General features: G+C 39.5%; 1 protein-coding gene and 1 long non-coding RNA gene across 2 annotated transcripts in view; one reads left to right on the top strand and one right to left on the bottom strand.

Moving 5' to 3' along the window:
• Nucleotides 1–214: 214 nt before the first annotated feature.
• LOC138066159 (uncharacterized) lies at nt 215–4,087 on the bottom strand. Its single transcript, XR_011139401.1, has 4 exons — nt 3,849–4,087; nt 3,189–3,341; nt 1,689–1,881; nt 215–1,181 (listed from the first exon to the last, which is right to left on the bottom strand). It is a non-coding gene; the product is annotated as an uncharacterized lncRNA (long non-coding RNA).
• Nucleotides 4,088–4,473: 386 nt separating this feature from the next.
• Nucleotides 4,474–20,628, top strand: part of UBE3C (ubiquitin protein ligase E3C) — an 83,789-nt gene continuing 67,634 nt past the window's right edge. The window contains exons 1-4 of the mRNA XM_009683930.2: nt 4,474–4,652; nt 15,641–15,694; nt 18,592–18,666; nt 19,351–19,497. Coding sequence (XP_009682225.1) covers nt 4,587–4,652; nt 15,641–15,694; nt 18,592–18,666; nt 19,351–19,497 — 342 coding nt within the window. The 5' untranslated portion in view covers nt 4,474–4,586. The remainder of the gene's footprint in view (nt 4,653–15,640; nt 15,695–18,591; nt 18,667–19,350; nt 19,498–20,628) is intronic.

Raw genomic sequence — 20,628 nt, forward strand, 5'->3', positions numbered from 1 at the left:
TAGCTGGCTGGACTGTATGTAGTAAGCCATGTCCTTATCTGTGTTGTTATACGCCTCTATAGAAACAAAGGTAATGAATGTCCTTGTCGTTATTAATTTACACTTTGCTTCAAGTTGATAGTGAAAGTAAGCAAAAACATTTCACTTTCAGTACAGTCCTTTGACTTTCTAGCTCCAGCACAGTTGTAAGATATAAAGTAATACTTAAATGTCCAGGTGTTGAATTTATTTAATTGTCCTGTCAAAACTATGCTTGAATTGCATATGTTGCACATTTACTAGTAGTTTTGGTAAAAACAAAACAAAGGGAAAACGGCAAAAAAGTAATTTGAAATATTTCTGAATCCAGAGTTGGAGTCCTGTTTTAGTCACCGCTCTCAAAGAACAATGTAGCCAGCCTGGATGGAGTCATAAGGAGGGCAACAAAACTGACTGGTAATTTGGAAATATGGACAGATGACAAAAAATTGAAAGCATATTTTTTTTTGGTCTAAAATAAAAAAGACTGAGAGAGAATAACTAATAGTCTTCATAAAGGATGCCTTGAAAAGGAAAACGATCAGTTGTTCTGTGTGTTCTCTGTGGGCAGGAGACAAATAATCATTTAGCAGGAACTAACAGAAATTTAAGTTGGATATTAAAAGAAGATGTATAACTGTCTGTTGTGAGCAGCTAGGCACGTTGTGGGACTCCAGGTTTGCAGTGGTTTACCTGAGCTGTATTTGATACAGAAGTGTGAAAGCTGCTTTAGAGTGGCATATAATTAGAAATACATATATTCAGAGATATTTCATATGTACTTACAGAAATTGATCCCTTTTGCAGAGCATGGGGATGGACTAGAGGTCATACCTACACCTGTATTTCTAAGATTTTTTATGTTTCTAATTCCCAAGGGCATTCATATTCACAACCTTTTTTGTTTATTAACACAAATACGGAAAATAAAAAAAATGAATTGTCTTGGAAATGGAAGAGTTGTCATTGGAGATTTTCAGCTACACAAATGAAATGGCCCTACACATGTCATTTCAAATAAAAAGCAGAAAAGGTTGATATCTGTTGCACAGAGTGAAGAAAATGTCAAGCAGTTCCATCTTTTTAACAGACTGTTGTGTGAAGAACAATTGGACTTCTGCGGTCCTGTTGCACCTGGAAGCAATGTTTGCAGATGCTTATGCCTGCAAGGGGAAAAGAGAACAATGTAAAAGGTAGAGAACTGTGATTTGGAGACAGTAAAAAATCTCATGGAATGTGCAATAGGAAAGGAGACGAGAAAGATGGCAAACTCCGTATGGAGCTAGCTATTGCAGCTGGTGAGGCAAAACAAGTGAACTCAGGCGGGTGTTAAAAGAGGCATACATAAAACAGTAGCATTCCTAAATTCTTGGGTATTTTTTTGTCAGAGCCCTGAGTGCACTAATAGGCCTTAAATGCCCTGACCAACCCCAGCTGCGACCCCCACTCACTCACTCCTCTGCTGATCGGTCCCAGACCTCCCTTTAAGCTCAGGCATACCTGTCGCCAGCCCCGCCCCCCCGGATGGACCTTGGACCTACATTGTAGCCTTGTCTCCTGCTGTTCCTGACTGCACTCTTTTCATCCCTTGGCCTTGTCTGGGACTATCGATAAACCCCGTTGCCAGCGGCTGGCTCTGCCTACTGTGTTTGGACCACGTGCGATTGCACCTGGGTCAGGGAAGGCAATGCCAGCGTTGCGGTCACCCTCGGCGCCCACTTGTCTTCCTTCTTGGAGCAGCCCCGCTCTTGCTGCTCCCTGAAAATATTAAACTCTTCACCATTCTGACTTCTTGACTAACCACCACTGATTCTTCTGATTCTTGTACATTTCCTCCACTGTGATATAAATGTATTGTTTGCACTAAAAAGAAACACAAAAATAAAATACATTTCATGGTTTCTTCTGCTTCTGTAAACTCACTGTATTCAAGACACCAACATCCAGTTGTTTATCCTGTTATATAAGTTATTTTCATTTAATAAAATTACACCTAGAGTAGCCTCTAGAGGCACACACAAATCATTCAGATTTCTCAGACACGCATTCATCACTTGGGCTCATGTCATTTAACAGCCATGAAAAACTCATCAAACTACCTCTTAGGAGGTAACAGCCTGGATCATCAAGAGATCTTGTGTCCATCTAACGCTGAAGTTGGCCCTTGTTAAGGATGTATCTGCTCAAAACCTATTTCATCTAACCACCACCCAATGCAGTTTCACATTCGTTCTCCTTGCTACACGAGGAGGGAATCCCTAAGTTGGCTTTGCTACTGATAAAAATTCCACACAAAACTGTGACCTGACAGTTTGTTTCTGAGCTAAGGGAAAGCAATGAATTAACTGCTATGGCCATCTGGATTAGCCCTTTAGTTTTCTGTATGAGACCTACATAGTTTATCAAGGCTGAAGGCCACGCAAAAAGAATGCAGTCACGCTTTGAAAAAAATTCATTTCCACTCTTGAGGGTTCTCCCATTCTCCTGGAGCCAAACTGAACCCTAATGGTGTGATATTGCATCAACGATGCAATGTGTTGAAACTCTGAACCAGCATTTGACATGGTATTACACAACGCTCAAACCTCAACTGCATCAGTAAGCAGTATTTACAGGAGGCCAGGCTTGCTAATACCGAAACTACGTTATCTCAGGAAATACAAGGCTGATGTTCACCCTTGTCAAGCACAACCTCCCTTACGAAATGTCTGAAATTTTTAAATTCAGGCTCTTCTGAATCATCCAAATCTGAAGAAATATCAACAAACATATAATCTAACACTCAGCCTGGAAATAATTAAATGGCATTTTCTTTTCTGTAAGAACTAGTCCGAAGTGCATACACTATCATCTGGCATGGACCCTGCTATTTGGCCGTTATGATAGGGTGAGGTGAGAAATCACAAGTTAGGGCCCAGTCAAATTTCCTCTAAAGCAGAAGGAAGCTGGATTTGATCATTTACGTTAATTTAGCACCTCTTAGTTGCAGAGCGATTAACTGCTTTTTGTTATTGCGTCCCTCAGTATTATCTCTGTATCTAGAACAACGCAATCAGAGCTGAAAAATGGAGTACAGGCTAAAGAAACGTAGAGCAAAGCAGCCTCAAGCTTAGTTTCACCATTTCGTTCTGCTGCTTTTATACACCTGGCTTTCTTCGTTGTCTTGATACCTCAGTCCTGTACGGAGTCCACTTGCACGAAGGGGTTTGGTAATTGGGGTTTCACAGCCGTACTGGTGCCTGCAACTAGTGTTTTCAGGATGCTGACATTCAGCTGCTCATTGAAGTCTTTGCAACAGGCTGATGCCCCAGCATACGCTTATCCTACAAAAAGCACAGCAATGTGTTTATTTATAAAAATAATTTGTGTTATGATCCTTTCTCCCCCCGCCATGTCTGCTCATTAAGAGCACACGCGCTGTTCCGTACAGCATAACAACGCTATCATGATTAGCAGCAACTTCCGCTGTCATCACGTATTTAGGCCGAGCAAGACGGCCGCGCGGGAGGAGCGGGCCAGGCCTCCGCGGCCAGCGCTGCCCAGCCCACGCGTATGGGCCTCGCAGCTCTGCCGGTCCCAGCTCCCCTGCGCGGCCGCCCAAAGCTCACGCTCACAAGGGGAAAGCAACGTGCGCGCCCGCCCGCGCTAACACCGGCGTCGGGCTGTTAAAACGCAGGCCCCGACCCGCCGTTTCCAGCGTTTCAAAGGCGTTTGGCCTTTGGGGTCAGGAGGACGTTGCCTACGCGCAGCTAGGCCTCTCCTTCCTAGAGGCGGGAAAGCTGGAGCCAAGGGGACAAAACTGCCCCGCTAAGGGGAAAAAAAGACCCGACCGGCAGGAAGCGACGGCGGTGGGGAGAGATGAGGAGCTGGGCCGGGCGCCAGGAGGGCGAGCGCGGACACCCGCCGCTTCGGCCCCGGCGCGCAGGCAGCCCCGGGCCGGGGCCGGGCTCGGAGGAAGCGGGGCGGCGCGGCGGGGGCCGGCAGCGGGCTGAGGAAGGGGCTGACAGGAGCGAGGGCCGCCGCCCGCCGCGGGGGTGACCCGGCTGCCGCCGCCGCCTCCACAGAAGCCGGCGGAGGCGCTGCCGAGGGGCGGCGCGCGCGTGCGCGCGGGCGGCGCGGCGCGGCGGAGGCGGCGGCGGCGGCGGGAGCGGGAGCGTCGCGGCGGTGGCGGCGGGAGCGCGCCGGGGAGGCTGCGGGCGGCGGCCATCTTCTCGCTACAGCCGGCTGCTTCCCCCAGTGCAAGTGTAGCAGCCTCGCCAGCCCCCTCCTCCGCTCCCTCCTCCCTCCCACCACACTGAGCCGTAGCCGCCGGTCAGGAAGGGGGTGGCCGGGGAAGCGAAGGCCGCGGGGAGGCGGCGGCGGCGGCGGTGGTGGGGGAGCCGGGCCGCCGTGTGGGCAGCAGCCCCTCGGGGGCGGCAGCGGCGCGGGCCTGGGGGTGCCGGCCCGGGGGCTTGCGGCTGCCCGCGGCCCCGGGGCTGCCCGCTCGCGGCCGGTCGGCCGGCGCCCCCGTCGCCGTGTCAGCTCGGGAGGGGGCCGCGCCGCCTCTCCCGATGGGATAAGCTGTAAACATGTTCAGCTTTGAAGGGGATTTCAAAACAAGGCCCAAGGTGTCCCTCGGAGGAGCGAGTCGGAAGGTAAGCGGCGCCGCCGGGGCTGTCTCCCTGTGTGTCTGCTCCGGGTGCTGGGGTGTTTTGGGTTTTTTTTTGTTGTTGTTTTTCCTCCCCGTCCCCAGCCTATCTTGCCGTTTTTATTATCGTTATCTTTATCGTTGGGCCTTCAGAAACGGGAGCAGCTATGACTAAGGTTTAATAGGGAAAAATCCTCCCCTCGTGATGATGTATTTATCTGTGCTCTCCCTGGCTCCGTTTTTTTTTTTTTCCCCCTTCTTTCCCCTCCTTCTTCCCCCTGTAATCAGGCCACACGCACCCTGCCGGGCCCGGAGCGTGTAAGAATTGTGGGAGGTGAGGAAACGGCTCCAGAGCTCGTCGGCGGCGCCGGCGCTGCAGCCCGCAGACCTCCTGTCGTTTTGTGTGTCCTCCCACCCCCCCCCCCCCCCCCAAAAAAAAAAAAAGGTCCCGTGAGAGGCCGGCAAGGAGCATGCCTGGCTGGAGGAATGGGGCCTTACAAAAGCTGAGATCAATGCAAAGTAAAGCAAAGCGTGGGGGGAAGAGGGGGAGGCTTCTCCCAAATGAGTGAAGGTTGACAGGTCGCAGGTTTAGCTTTTCTCGGTTAAGTTTACGCTCAGTCGACTTGTGGTGTGCAGAGGGAGTAGCAGTTAATTGTCTGCTCTACCAGGCTGTTGAGTCTTCTGGTGTTTATTGCTGAGAAAGAAGTTGGATGGCTTAGCTCTGGCTGATCGGAAAGGATGGTCAAGTGTTTAGTCAGCCTCAGAGGGGCATAGAGCTATTGAAGAGCAGGATAAATGACAAAAGTGTTTTTAGCCGGGCCCTGATTTTAAGGGTCGCTTTGATTTATCAGTAAAGTACTGATTCCTCTTGTTATCATTGAGCGTTGTTGTGTGGGAAGCTATTTATTGTTATGTCATTACTATCACTGAATCTTAATGGGAGTAAAAAATGTTACTGTGCATTATAAGCAAATTCATTTACCTGGAACTTGTAAGGCTTGGCAGTATAGTTAGGAAGCTGAACTAAAATACTGTACTACCTGATATTAAAACTGCAGTGAAGTTTGCTTTTTGATGTCTTCTGTTACATATTTTATTAAAGAGAATGTGTAGCAGAACTATATTTAATTTGTTCAACTTTTCCCCTGAATCATCTTCTGATAATCCTAAGCCATTTCTGTCCCTTAGGCTTCATACATGACATTACCTGCGTCAAAAATAGAATAAATGTTACCCAGTTGAAATGGGCATTGGCAGAACACGTCCTGGTCCTCAGATATATGTTTTAGATAATTTGCAACTTTTGGCATCAACTTGCTAGTAGTATTACTTTCAGAACATGTTTCCTGCTCCAGAAATAAACAACCGTTATAGCATCTTCTGCTACGCTTACTAATTTATTGATCCGATCAAAGTTGCAGCAGAATTCTGTGTCATAATTATAAATAATTATGCGTTTTAATTATATGGGACAAATTTATTAAACTTATGCAGGTATAAAGATAAATTTACAAGGGCAAATGTTAAAAGATAATGTGGAAACTGAAACTGATGCGTAGCTTTAACTCCATCAAATATAAAGACCATGTTTCCTGATGAGGTTGATAATGGCTGGTCAGCGATTTTACATGGGTACACTAAAGTGCTTGTGCTGTATCAGTGGAATAAAATTAGTCCCAGCTTTGGACATTCCGATTGCGGGCATCATAGAAAGATCTTGGCATAGCTGCTTGTTTTCAGAAACTATGGGCAGTGAAAGTACTAGTGAAAGAATTTATTTAAACAGTGTTAAGAATTCCTTTTAAAAATGCAACTTGCCTGAACTTTTTTGTGAACGTAATATAGCAGAGATTGGTGTGGCAAATGTTCCTGAGTTCCATGGATTTCTCATTTTATTGTCCCTCATCGCAGGCTTTTTGTGATCGTTTTTCTCTTACATGTAGGTTTCAGTTTTACAGAAGGCTGAATTCTAAAGTGTTCCCTTTCAGCTTTTTGTGTTCATGAAAATAATAAATTGCTCTTTGAACTTGTCCACCAACAGTAAATGTGTATTTTTTTAGAAAGATACAGTATGAAAATTCCAACTCTGAAAATCTGCTGGACAAATCGGGGCGCCTCTACAGTGCTCCACTAGAGTTAGCTGGATGCTTGGTACTGCCTGTTTCGATTCAGTTGGTGGAATAAAGCACCGCTCAGAAATACTGTCATAATCTGTATGCAGGTTATTTAATGCTAAGAATAACCCTTTGCCTGACTGGGGGAAGTCTCCCAACTTTTGCTACACCTGTATAGAGCTACATTATCAAAACCTTCCCAGCGTGAAAGCAGGGACTCCGGTTTAAGGACCTAGTCAGTGCTAGAGATGCTAGCAGTGTTCCTGATGTGGATGCAGCTACACCAAAGTAAACCATCAGCCAAACTGACTGCTAAGCGACTGGTTTTGCAAATATAACTGCAGCTGCAAACAATAACTGTGCTGGTCATGGATCACATGTGTTGATACCCCCATCCAACATTGCTGTGTTTGTCTGTAGTGCAGACATACTTAAGTTTGCTTAGGCCTCGCGAGGCTTAACTTTAACAAGTCCTACTAGCATAGACTCAATGGTAGGACTATAGCTCTATCTAAAGTGGAACTTGTAGTGGCAGTAACAGTGGCAATTAGAAAAATTGCAATCCCAAATGAAATGTCTGTAAACTTATAAAGACATAAGATAGATCAATTTAAATAGAGCTGTTAATTTGGAAAGATGAATTTGTTTAAGTTTTCCGATCGAAGAAGTACCTCTTTTATGATCTGCAACAGCTGGGCTTTTTTAAAAAAGGATGATGAGATGTGATATAGTATACTGTAGTTACTAGCAGCTTTCCTAACCAAAGCTACTGAATCTGTTGTGCTTTTTCATTTTAGGGTATTAGATAGCTTCGGTTTTGTTTTTACACTGTTTGCATCTTAAGTTCATGTGCGTTAAGAAAGTCTAAATTGTGGATTCTGTAGAGAAGCATTTACATCCAGCAAACCTTTTTGCCGAATAAAATACTCTTTAAATAGATTTTCATTTGTTTTTGTTAAAATCCTGGATTGCAAAATGTTTTTTTCTGAGTGACTATCCCTAAGTCTGTTCCTTTCAGAATATTGCTGTAACATTTTATTCTTAATTGTAAGTAAACATGGGTATAGATGATATTACCTAAGTTTGGACTTTTCCCTACATATCTGCTTTCACAAATAATTCTGCTGATTCATTTGGACTGTTTGCATTAGTTGTGTATTTGTTTGAGAGAATACTTTATTTTATTTACAAGGTGATGAATTAATTTTTATTTTAGTTTTTGGCAATAATTTTCACCTTTAAAACATTCTGATTCCCTGCTTTATGAATTTATTTGAAAACTGTTTTCAAATTTAGTTGTTATTTTCACTGGCAAAATCTATTTTTTTTTTACCTCTAACGGAAGATTGCCTCCAAAATTAGTAATATTATTGGGGTTCAATGCAGGAATATCTTGAATTAGTCATGCTTTTTTTTTTTCACATGACAGTTATTGTTGCCTGCAAGCTGTGGCTGCAGAATTTCTGTGGAGTGTTAGTCAAGAAAAAAGAGGTACATCCAAAGAAGTGGTTTGGGGTGCAGTTCAAATTAAGCCAACCCAGACTATGGTTAGCGTAATTTTCAGTGCAGTGAAAGAGATGATCCTACTCCTGGGTGGTTCCCACCCCATCCTCCATGTCCTGTATAGCAAACACGTTACTTGAGGGTGGATTGAAGTCGCTCGCTGATCTGATGCAAAACTAGTCTTCTGTGGGGGTGAGGTAGGGTGCGTTTTCCCTCCAAGCAGGGAGCTGACGTGATTCAGCCTTTAGCTGCGCCGTGTCCAGGCTGAGTCAAGGGGTAGGCACAGTGCAGTCAGGGCGGAGAGCGGCATCATCCCTTTCGGTGGCAGCTTGCGCTTTTCACTAATTTGTCGTGAAGTTGGACTCCTGGTGGCATAGTGCAGAATCTGCTTAACCGCTTAAGCTTGATTTAGTAAGGTCAGGCCTCCTATACAGCTATTGAATTTACTAGCATTAAGAATAATCTGAGGCACTGGTCCTTTCCAGCCTCTATGTAGGTAAATCCCCATGCCTTTACTGTGGTTTACAGAGGACTCTGTGGCTCTATGTTATTCATTTAGGTTATGAAATGTAGTAATGACATCTTCTGCGCCTTTTATAGGAAGAGTTGTTCAAATAGTATTATTGAGTCAAACTTACTTTATGATCTAAAAATCTTTAAAGACATGCTTTCGTAGATCCCAAGACTATTTGAAATTGTATTATAGTTTAAAGACATAATCTAAATGAGATAGTTCAAAAAGTCTTCCTTTTCAGCAAGTTGTGACATAGATGAGTCAGCACTGCGAAACAGAAAGTGAAACTGGCTTTACTGAGTTTCTTTTTGTTTTTTGTTCTTGTAGGAAGACATTGGAAATGACTAATGTATAAATAATCATGAATCTATCTTTATTTTTAAAGATTCTTTAATTTCTTTTAATATAGGATATTTTTAATTAATCGGAGAACTTCAATCGCTAAAGTTTGTTGATATTGTATTTCAATATTTACTGGGGTAACTTCTTAAATTAATAGCATAACATCAAGCATGATATCCTTGTATATTGTTTTTTCCCCTCTTAACAGAAGTGCGGAGGAGGAACTCCAGAAGCACTTTGTTTGCTGTCTGTTTATTGCCTGTTTTCTACACGTGAAGTAACGTATTGTGGAATAGACAGAAATTAGTGATTTTAAGATAAGCTATAAGATTCCCAGTGTGTGGTGAGATCTGTACAGGATGGGATTTGCTTGTGGTGATAGATGTCTGTAGGACTGAAGCAATTATGGGACAGATTTACAATATAGTTTTGTTTTTCTCTTACTGAGTCACTGAGAAAAGTTGTTATTCTTTTCAGAAAGGAAGAATTACTTTTTATTATATCTAATTCTGAAGCTGCACTTGATCACAATGGATATGAAATGATCTTAGAATTTATAGCATAAGATTTATAGATTACGATTTACAAATTTACAATTTACTCTGGAATGGTGGGAAATAATATAGAGTGAAGCAACACAATTAAGACCTCTGTCCTGGAAGGCACACGGTATAGATCCCTGTGCAAGTACGCACATCATTCTGAAACCAGGACAGTGGTTTGTCCAGAACACTGAAATATCAAAGCGTAAGGCTTGAAGTAGTCTTTGAATTTCAGATCTATGATGTAGAAATGAGTTGAGAATATAATGCTGTAAAATAATGACAGTCAGTAGGGAACTGTATGGTTAATGCTTATTAAATTCTTGTGGATTTTTTTCTCCTTCAGTGAAATTTAACATTCTCCTCATTTGAATGGAAGCTACAGCTGACGCAGTCATAGTTAGGTGACAGCAGTTATTACACTGTAAGCTCTTCTTTTTAGTTATGTGGTACTTTCAGAAATTCAAAACTGAAATTTCTACTCTCACAGATGCGCTTTTTTCTGGTTGCTTCTGAAAACAAAGCAAAACTATCATGACATAGACATCTGAAAAATCATGATACAGACAAAATAGGAGTAAACTTAACAGCAACCTATTTGCATTTAACTTGGCCTGTAGAGATTCCAGTCCTGCCCCGACTCCACTGTGTGTGGTTTTGTAGCAACCATGATAAAGGTGGTTCCAGATATTTGCAACGTCCTAAGGCAAAATTGGGGCTAAAATGCTAAGATGTTTCGTTGCAAACACTGTGTCATTGATTTCAGGGAGGCTGAGTTCCCCCAGGCCAAATGTCGCTTCCTGGCCACATTTTAAATACCTTGAAATACCTTCTGGAAGATGATCTTCAGTGCATGGATAACCGTCACTGTGATGTAAATAGTCAGAGATGTAAAGAGTCACCACCTGTTTTACAGCAGAATTTTTGAAGCTTTAAGCTTATTTTATTGAGCCTGACTCAGCTCTGTGTCGAGTGGATTTTGAAAATTGTCCAGGGTCAGTTCAAGACCTTTTCTTCTCTTGTTAAGTGGTAAGTTTCTTCTGATATTCACAATAGCCAGTTGAGGTGGAGTTTAACTTGCCTAAAGTAGTGTTGTGAATCAGAAAAAAAAAAAGTTGAAAACCACTTTGGAGGGGTGGAGGGGTCCCTTTGTCCACATTTATTCTCTGCAAATAGCTGCTAACAAATCTTCCTCTGGTTTTTTTGTTGGATTTTTCCTTAAACACTGCTGTTGGAAGGAGTTTTCTTCTGTAAATTGTGTTGGTCGCCTCCTTTGCTTTGGCAGTTACTACTGATTTTATGTAATTCAGGCTAAATTCAGCTGAAAATTCATGGCACTTATTTGAAAGGAAAGAAGAAAGGTCTAAATATCTGGCTTTGTAGATGAAAAACCTACAAGATTTGCTAACTTTCCCCCACAAGTAAAAAATCAAGTGCTTTTTTTTTTTTTTCTCTTACTATGAAACTTTCCTAAGAGTCATGCTCGTATTTTATATGATCTATTGTTGCATTAAATATAACAGCATTCTCAGCTAAAAAAAGAAAACAAACCTATACATTTCACAAGTAAATCTCAAATATTTATTAATAATATTACATTGTTAACATTCCCCTCTTTTGCTTAAAGATATTTTTGTCTAGTTTTTTGTGCTTACTGTTTAAACAGTATCTGAAAATAATTACTCATTTTCACCTTTGCACCTAGCAAATGGAGGTTTTAAACTTACTAAAGTGGAGTTAAGATGTCTTCTTAATGTGACTATTCAGGAATGTTCAATTTCAGATCTTAAGAAATGAACAAATAATGGGACTATTTGCAGAATTTTAATTATATTTAGATTTTTTTCTGAATCCAAATTTTGAATCAAAAAGGCTAAAAGTTTTGTAGCACTTGCAGTGTGAGATGCAAAAGTGGCAGACAAAAAGAATCATAATTCATACATTTGTTTTATGTTATTCGGTCTTTTGTTGTAAGGACAAGGAGTTATGTAAGCGTACTTTCACCGCAAAATCATGCATTCAGCAAAATGAGGACAAGAGAACAGTTCTAATGCAACATTTATTATTTGTTATTTATTAGATTGGTGTTTTTGATAGTCACATACTGACATTTACGTTGTTATATCTTTTGGATGCTGCTATATGCTATCACTTGGTATGTTACAGCACTGATGCAGCTTTGAACCTTGCCATGATGAATAATCCTATGCACACCAGTTTTATCCTGATGTATAAATTAACATTTTAGATGTTACATAAAATTTCTTGGACAGTAATGACAGGCTTCCTGTTCTATGCTGTCCTCCATCTGCTTTGCTTTTCACTTCTTTACCTTTATGTCTGATTCTCTGTGTCATCATCTATAATGTCACATTCCATTTTGCTGTCGCATACTGTATCTTTGCTTTCTTGTTGCTTTGTGTCATGCCTCTCGTATTTGGTGAAGAAAACTTCTCCAGTTGGGCTTTCCGTGATCTTTGCATCCTAGATCTTAGCTGTCCTTGCTGTAGGAAGAAGATCCAGCTCCTCCTCTGTTGGAAGAAGGAGCAGATAGGAAAGAGACTGTTAATAATATACTAAATATACTAAATGTTGCATAAAACACACAGACGACATGTTCCATGTCTTGCTCTGTGGAAGTCAAGCTCCTGAAGGAAGGAAGATTAAGTCATAGGAAATGACAGGAATTTGATTCAGTAAATGGCTTTTCGCACCTTTTGAGTGAGGGTTGGGAGTGTCAAGACAAGCTGATGCCTCATTCCCCCCCCCCCCCCCCCAAAATTTCTGCTTACAATGACAAAGACTTGATGTCTGACTTTTTCTGTACCTGAAAGGAGGATGTCTGGCTGTTTACCAAGAGAGGAAAGAGGACAGCATGATCACCACAAAAGTGAGGCAAGGACGATGAGGAGTAAGAATGAGCTAGGTATGACTTTTGGAATCTGCTGTAAGAAGATCTCCTACCGTTGGTATCTTTGGTTGTAGTTAGGAAGGAAAAGGTTTTGTAACATTGTCCAGTAGCTGTCAGCAACTGTGTGACAACTTAGATGGAAGGAGTTGTCAAATACCAGCCCATTACAGTAATGAGACTGCTGAGCTCTGTAAGTCAGAAGCCAATCACAAAGACTGTGCGTCTCCGGGTTTTACAAAAACTAGCCTGTTTAGCTGTAGTCTTTTTCACTATTCTGTTTATTAAGAGACAGGCAGGGAGAATTTCAGGGATGACTGCATTCAGCTGTCTTTAAGAAATAAGTTTATTAGAATACCATTGGTAGGTAAAGAAGATTATTTCATGGTTCTTTTCATCTGTCTTCCATAAGAAGTTTATTTTCTATTGTATATTTACTGTTACTGTTTAATATCTGAAGTGATGGTGTTTCCCAATTGTATTCACCTGTGGAATAGCTCTGAAGCAGCTATCCCTGTTAAAAATATTTTTCTTGCATTTGATTTAAATATATTCTTTAATTTTAATTGCAGTTCCACTCCTTGATCATTCTGACCTATATGTTTGTCTTGTGAACAACAAGAACGGAATCATTTGACCTGTATTCATTTTTTAAATTGGGTTATACTTATCAGAGTATTTCATTCTTTGTCGTAAGACAGTAGTTCTACTATGTTTAATTTATACTTTCACAAGTCTTTTTTTTTTTTTCCATAAGTACTCAAAGCAAGTATATAATACTGACTAAGAACATAAGTTTTATTTTGTTTCTTGAAGTGGATTAATTTAAAAAGTTATGTGCATAGTGACAGTGCTTCAGAGAGCCCAGATTGATGATGTGTTGAAAGCCCGTGATGCACTAAGTGAGAAGAAGCTGCGCTCTTCATCTCTTTCCCTCTCCCCCCAACTACATAAAATGATTTTGTTCTGATAAGCCCTCTGGCAGTGGGGGGTTTATTTTCCTTATCTGTTGATCTGCTGCATTTGTTACGTCAGTACTTTTTTCATACTGTTGTCTTCTCCACTCACATAGAACAATTTGTCTCTGGCAGATAGGTCTTTCCTTTTCTGTGTGGTCTTTAGCTTTTTTTTTTTTTCAATCAGCTCTGAAGTGTAAGACAGAATAAATTTAGCAACATGTTTCCAAGCAGAAGTGCTCTCTTAGCTGGCTCTGCCTGCAGTCTCGAAGAACATGGAAGAGACGTCAGCCTGTTCATTTCTAAACAAGAACGTTTACTAACTTTTGTAATGCGTGGAACTTCAGCTGTTGAAGAAGAAGTAATCTATTAAAAAAAAAAAAAGTCCTGAAATTGTAGGCCATCTGTTGGTTATTTCTTAATTTATTTGTCAGTTTGTTTTTTGTAATGTCAAAATCTTTAACCTTGACAGTACCAATCAGACCCAGAGCCTTTCTTACCGCTTGACTGGAGATAGATTGTTTTATATACGGATTTTGTTATGATCTGTTTTTACTGTGTTTAACACATGGAAAAAAAACTGTCTTTAGAGAGCAATAGCTGTACTTAGTGGTGTCTTTGGCCATAAAATACTGTCTTTAGAGGAAAAGACGGTTAACCTTCTTGTGGTATTTTTTTTCTTTATGCTTTCTCCAGTAAATGACATGAAATACTTGCGAATCCAGTTTTAAATTCCTTTTTTGCATCTATCTTTTTCCCTTTTCACTCCCTCCTTGTGCTCTATGCTAAAATATTTTCTGTGATAATGAAACTGGGACGCAGACCATGGCTGTCTTACTGTCTCTGTATCTTCAAGAAAAAATGCGAAAGAGTTTTGCCTCGTAGGGGGTGTCAAGAATGTGACATTTGTACCAAGACGTCAATTTTTGCATCTGCGTATAGGCATTGAAAATATTCCGGCACAGTTGTTTTAGATGTGGTTAAATATTTTATAAACATTTGCTTGCCAACTTCAAGTTCACTTTTATATGTTTAGATAGAGTGTATTTTCTGCGTGAGTGCATTTTTTTTCCTTAACTCCTATAGAGTAATAAGGGCATAGGGAGAAAGAGCAAGTTATTATGTGTAGTAGGAGCAAAAATAAGAAAACAGATTCCTTAAATAAATTTACTGTGTATTTTAGACTAGATTTGGGAAGATGCCAGAGTACTTTCAACTCTTATTGTCTGCAGTGGGAGCTGAGTACTCTGCATCAAAAAGGAATTATTGTGTTTATTTCCTTGGAAACAACACAGATTCATCCGGTAGAAGATTCTTGCAAATAAAGCGTTGTTAACGTTTTGTGATCGATGTGTAGAGATTTAATATTGTGGCTTAAAAGCTAATGCACAGGTTTTTTATTGTAACGGTATTGTCCTTATGAGTCCTCATGAATGCTTCAGTATTCTTTTTTCTTCGTATTGGAGAGACCATTCTCCTGAGCGTTTCAGCTTACAGCCTTAATTTAGCTTTAGAGTTCAAAATTTTAAAAGAAAAAAAATTCCTTCCATTTACTTTATATAAGTGAGTTTTGACATCCTTTTGGGATAAGTTTGGAAAGTATGGTTAAATATAGGCGCTTAATGCTTTTTGTGAGTAAGACAAAAGCCTGGGACTTTGGAACGGTATATCAACATGCTACGACTCGCCTTATGCACTGTGGCTAGTGACTCGATCCAGGCAAGGAAGATGCTCAGTAAACATTTGGAAGTACATGGTAGGACTGAGGACTTTAGTATATGTCAGCTCCCTCATTTGTTAATTGGGTCATGTTTGCCTAGGTTATTGGGATGCTGAAAACAAACTTGGACAGGGTTTTTGTACAGTTTGCTCTTGTGTGGTTGTCCCTTTTCTTTTTCCATAGCCTGCCCCCATCACTATGCATTTGAGTGTGCTGTGGTACATATCACAGGTATTTGTTAGCGCACAAAATGATTAACAGTTATTTTTCTTGAGCGTGGTATGTCTTACCTATTATGAACAACTCCAAAAGATAAATCTGTATTAAATATCAGCAATACTTCTGAATCATGAGTTTGAATGGAAATGTTACGGCATCTCTCTTTGTACCTTACAGGAAGAAAAGGCTTCTCTCCTGCATCGTACTCAGGAAGAAAGGAGAAAACGGGAGGTAAAGTAGAAGTAGGGGCTTGGAATGCAAGCGTTTGCACGCATACGGCATTTTTCTTTGCTGCAGTTAACATTTACAGTCCAACGTTCTTTATTCTGTTGCAGTTGTATTTACTTCAGGAATGCTTTGTTTCACTTTGCTTGTTTCATATGTTCTTCCAGCCGACTGGAATTGACAAAACTGCTTGACTGCTTTTAAGATGGTTCTCAGGGGTGATTTTCTTCTCAAAAGCAGATAATTACCATGCACTGGGTGCGAAGGGAATTTTCGTTTTTATTTTGGTGCTCATTGGATCTAGGCTTTCTTGCAAAAAGATAGCTGTTTGCCCAGTAACTTTAGTTTTTTGCCATGTCCATAATATGTTGCTGTGGTCTTGGCAAACTGCCTGCTTCTGGTTCTGTTATGGTTTCCAGGATGACCTTCAGCAAGTCACTTTCCCAGTTTGTACTTTAGTTCTGCAAAAGTAAAATCAAGACTGATACTTCAGTGCAGTGTAAAGTGCTTTGAAATCCACTGATGGTTGAGAAAAAATGAGAAGCAATTGTGAGACTGCTGTGTGAGCCTGAGGCTTTAGGATATCTTATGTGGGCTTGTAATGTAAAGCTTACTGCTATAGAAAATTCAGTTTGGAATAAAGCAAAGGAGAGATACCACTTTTAAAGCCTAATTGTGTTAATATATGTGGGAATACGAAAATGAAATATGATAGTATGACAAGAAAGTGAATATACTCATTTTGCTACTTTTCCTCTGGTATAAGGAGCGAATTTTTTTTTGTCTTGAAAAATTATTTTAAATGTATGACTGTATAGTTTTCATGCTAATCAAGAAAATGGAACTGTTTGCCCTTTTAAAGACGTTTTTGACCCTTGCTAGACTAAAAGCACGTTCTGCAGTGGTTTACTGTTTTCTGAGGACAATTACTGTTTTTATTGATTTTTTTTTTTTCTTTTTTCTTTCCTCTCCAACCTGGGTGTACTAATATGGACCAAGCTTAAGTGTGAAGCTGCTAGGATTTCACTTGTTACTTCAGAAACCTGTGTTAGGAATTTTTGCTCAAATTTATGATCAATGAGGCCTTAGCAGCATATGCAAAAAGACGTTTCTGTGCTTCAGAAGCTCTTGCCAAATATCAAAGTAGCTCATTCAGTTGCTAACTTTGTATCAGGTGCAAAGCTGACACACATTTTTATATGAACGTGTATACACACTCACTCACCCACTGTATTCTTGGTCCTCACAAAATGAATGAAGAGTCATTCTGTAGGAGAGATTTGTTTTTAAAGGGTGGCTCCTCTGAGAATGAAATCAGTTACAGCTTTTCAAAAAAGGCCTGTAAGAGAATCTTACCAGTAACGTCAGACTTAAAATCTTTGCAATTACGGGTTGCTAACTGACAATTATATATTCTAGGAAAAAACCTATATCTAGACAAAAGGAGAACATACCTACTTTGTAGTTGAGCATTGCATGATGATGATGAAGAGACAGTGCCTCTCTGTAATTGAAACTCTCTTGTCCTTGCCCCCATACTTTGCACTTTTACTATTAGATACTTAGGAGAGAAAAATATCCTTCAGCATATCATGTTTTGATTTTGGTCCAGGCTCCGGAAGTAAGTAGAGTCTTTTAAGCATGAGCTTTTTCAGATAAGTTGTTTTGGGAACCTAGTTTTGCAAGAATAAAGAACATGCATTGGATGGCAGTTCAGAAACTTTTATGATGTTTCTCTGGCTGCTTCAGTTTAAGTTCTTTACCATGAAAGTTGTATATATCTATATGGCACAGTAAATTAGTAACTAAGCTTTTGTCAGTTTATAAGTAGCATTAAAATACTGTTGGGAAAGTCTACATAAACTTTCAGAGCGTTTTTTTTTCTTTTTTTCTTTCTTTCTTTTTTTTTTTTTATTTTTTAACTTGGTGGCCCTCAAAATCATGAGCTGACTGGCTCATTGCATTTCAAAGATTGATTACTTAGATTAGAATTAGTCTTCTCAAAGCAAGCTTCTCTAATTTTACTCTTGATCTTCCTACTTTCTGTTCCTCAGCCGCTGCTTCAGAGCTTTATGTTCAGTTAGCAACAATTGTTATTCACTTCTCTCTTTCGTCCCTTAAGAAACTATATGGACATTATTATAAACCTAATTACAGTAGCCACTTCCCTTAGATACTTATCATAACCAGAAATGCTGGAGTTGTCAAGGGACAGTCTTGAGTGCTCTTTCCATAGTTCGTGAGGCAAGTTTGCTTTCAGTTTTTTGGAAACTCAGCCATTGTGAAGGGATGATTTTAACTATGGTTTCTAGCTGCTGAGGAAGACTCTATAAATGACTCACTTCTATGTCCAGTTTGAAGAAGAGAAGCAAGAATTTATATTCATTTCTGTATTGTGTTCTTGGGCTTGAAGCATTAGGCCTTAATTTCCTTTCAGCAGCAGTATTTTCCCCAAATAATTGTTTTGGGGCATCTGAATTGTACCAGGCCTTTAATGCTGGTGCGTCATTTGAGCAGAAACAACTAAGCAGGTCTCCAGTGTCAGCTGCCTAATTTGTGCAGAAGGAGGAATAGTGTCACTGGATTTCATCAGCTCTTGGACATTTGAGTGTTAAAACTTTTGTCTAATAACATGCTAGAGTGTTTATTTTTATTTCTGTAATATTACATACTGCTTATTAAAAATTCTTCTGCAGTAATATAATGTTAAATTTATACTTACAAATATAAATTGCACTCTCCCTAATGTATGTGTATTAGATGGAAAACCCCAAGTATGTTCATTTACTGATGATTAGCACTTAATTTTCATTTTTTTTGAATGCAGATATCTCTGATAAAATTGTAGAAATTAGAGTTTGGTTTCACATTGTGGATTTTGATCTTTTTGTTTCATTTTACAGGAAGAAAGGCGGAGGCTGAAAAATGCAATAATAATCCAGTCATTTGTAAGGGGGTACAGGGACAGAAAGCATCAAGTACGTACTTTTATATTTATTCAGAAGGGTATACAGCAGTTTTGCTGGAAATAACATTTTCTTGAAATAAAAATTCCATTGAAAATCTTTCCTTTTTTTAATACTGTGTGTGCTCACGAAGCGCAAGTTCTTTTCCCCTCTTGACTGACTTTCTGCTGAGACATTTTTTTAGTAGGCGGGCGCTTACTTGTCAAAGCGTTTATGTATGTGGGTTTACTCAATTTCTTTGAGTTGACAAAGCATATGAGAATAGTTAGATATTTGCAGTTTTTCATTTACACACCAGTGGAGCAGGGTTTTTTAGTATAACTGAGGTGGTAGTTTGATTGAAAAGGCTATTCTTTTTAAGCTGCTGGTCAGTTATTCTGGGAGAGGGTTGTTTCTATTCAAGCTCAATAATATGTACTGAGTAACTTAGATAAAACTGTATGATGTGATAGTGTCTATGCGAAAAGCAACAAATTTGTTGTAAAGTTTAATTTCCGAGTGACAGACAGCAATTATGGTTTTAACTACAATTTTGTATGTACATCTCAATCTCTTAACAAGTATGTGTTAAATCCATTTTATTACTTGGCCGTTACTCAAGATGGGACACTGAAATGAGATTTTTAAAATTTTGAATCTCTATTTTAATTCAGAATCATTAATGATATGTTGATGCATTTCTTCTTTATTTTCAAGTACTCTATCCAAAGAAGTGAATTTGATCGCTGTGCTAATTTGGCCCAATCTGGAGGAACTTTTTCCGCTACTAGTGGAGCTAATTTGACCCTTTTAGTTCGTCAGTTACTCTTTTTCTATAGACAGAATGAGGATTCTAAGCGTTTGGTAAGCACTGTTACATACTTTGATCACTAGTAAATAGTTTTATTTCATGCACTTTTTAGATACTCTTGCACTTAGAAGGTTATGAGGGGATGCAAAAGAGGCTTTGACCACTTCAATAAATCATTTTAAAATTGTGGCTATTTCTGGCCTAAATTCTTCTTTGCTCTTTTGTTATTCATTTAAACAAAATAAGTTATAATTTAATTTTATGTGCGCGCGCGCGCGCACACACACACACACACAATCTGTGAAATGAAGCCTAGAAAAATCCTTTTATGTAGCAGCATATATAGTATGTGTGAGTCACAGTAATGTATTGAAAATAGTATACTTCTGTTGGAATTATGCTTTTTAACACTATTTTCTAGCTGCCTCCCTCGTCCTTCGTAAGGTGTTAGGGTTTTTTTTTATTTTTATTTTTGCACTGGTCAGTAATACTGGCATGTAAATTTTAAAGTGTCTGCAAACTTCCAAAACGTACAAGTAAAAATGACTTAATGATGGACGTTAAAGAGTTATAGCTATATAAAAAGGAAAAATTAACAGAGGAATTTGTTCCCATAGTAAAGTTATTTGTAAATATATTTCAATATTAACTTTAAAAGTTTTAATATTAACAGCTGTGTAATTTATGTTGTTTAACAAATCACTATTTTTTTTTTTTAACTAAAAGTGATTGTCTTATTCTGTATTTTGTAAGGCACCCAAAGGTATTTTGTGTTACGTATATGTACATAGGTAATACATAGCTTATAATATAAAACATTGTATTATTTATTATAATGCAATTGTAAATAACGTACAATTTCTGCACCTGACAGAACAAGACTAAGGTATTGCTGAATATGGTGCAGTATTGCTGTATATGCTGAAAACTGTTTTTGTGCAACATTGAAATGTGAGCAACCATCCTAGTAAGGAATTAGTGCAGCTGAAATTGATGCAAATGCATCAAAAGGAAATAAAATATGTGCTCTGCTAAAAAATGTGTTGATGGAAAGAGTTTAGCAAATGAACTACTGAAGGAAAAAAGTCAGTAAGAAAAACATTGTGACCATCATGCAACTTGTGGAAAGAGAACTTGTATTTAAAGAGAGTGTAATAATTAGCCTGTTATGAATGTGAATTTCT

This window comes from Struthio camelus, chromosome 2, assembly GCF_040807025.1.
Source record: "Struthio camelus isolate bStrCam1 chromosome 2, bStrCam1.hap1, whole genome shotgun sequence".
NCBI lineage: Eukaryota > Metazoa > Chordata > Aves > Struthioniformes > Struthionidae > Struthio > Struthio camelus.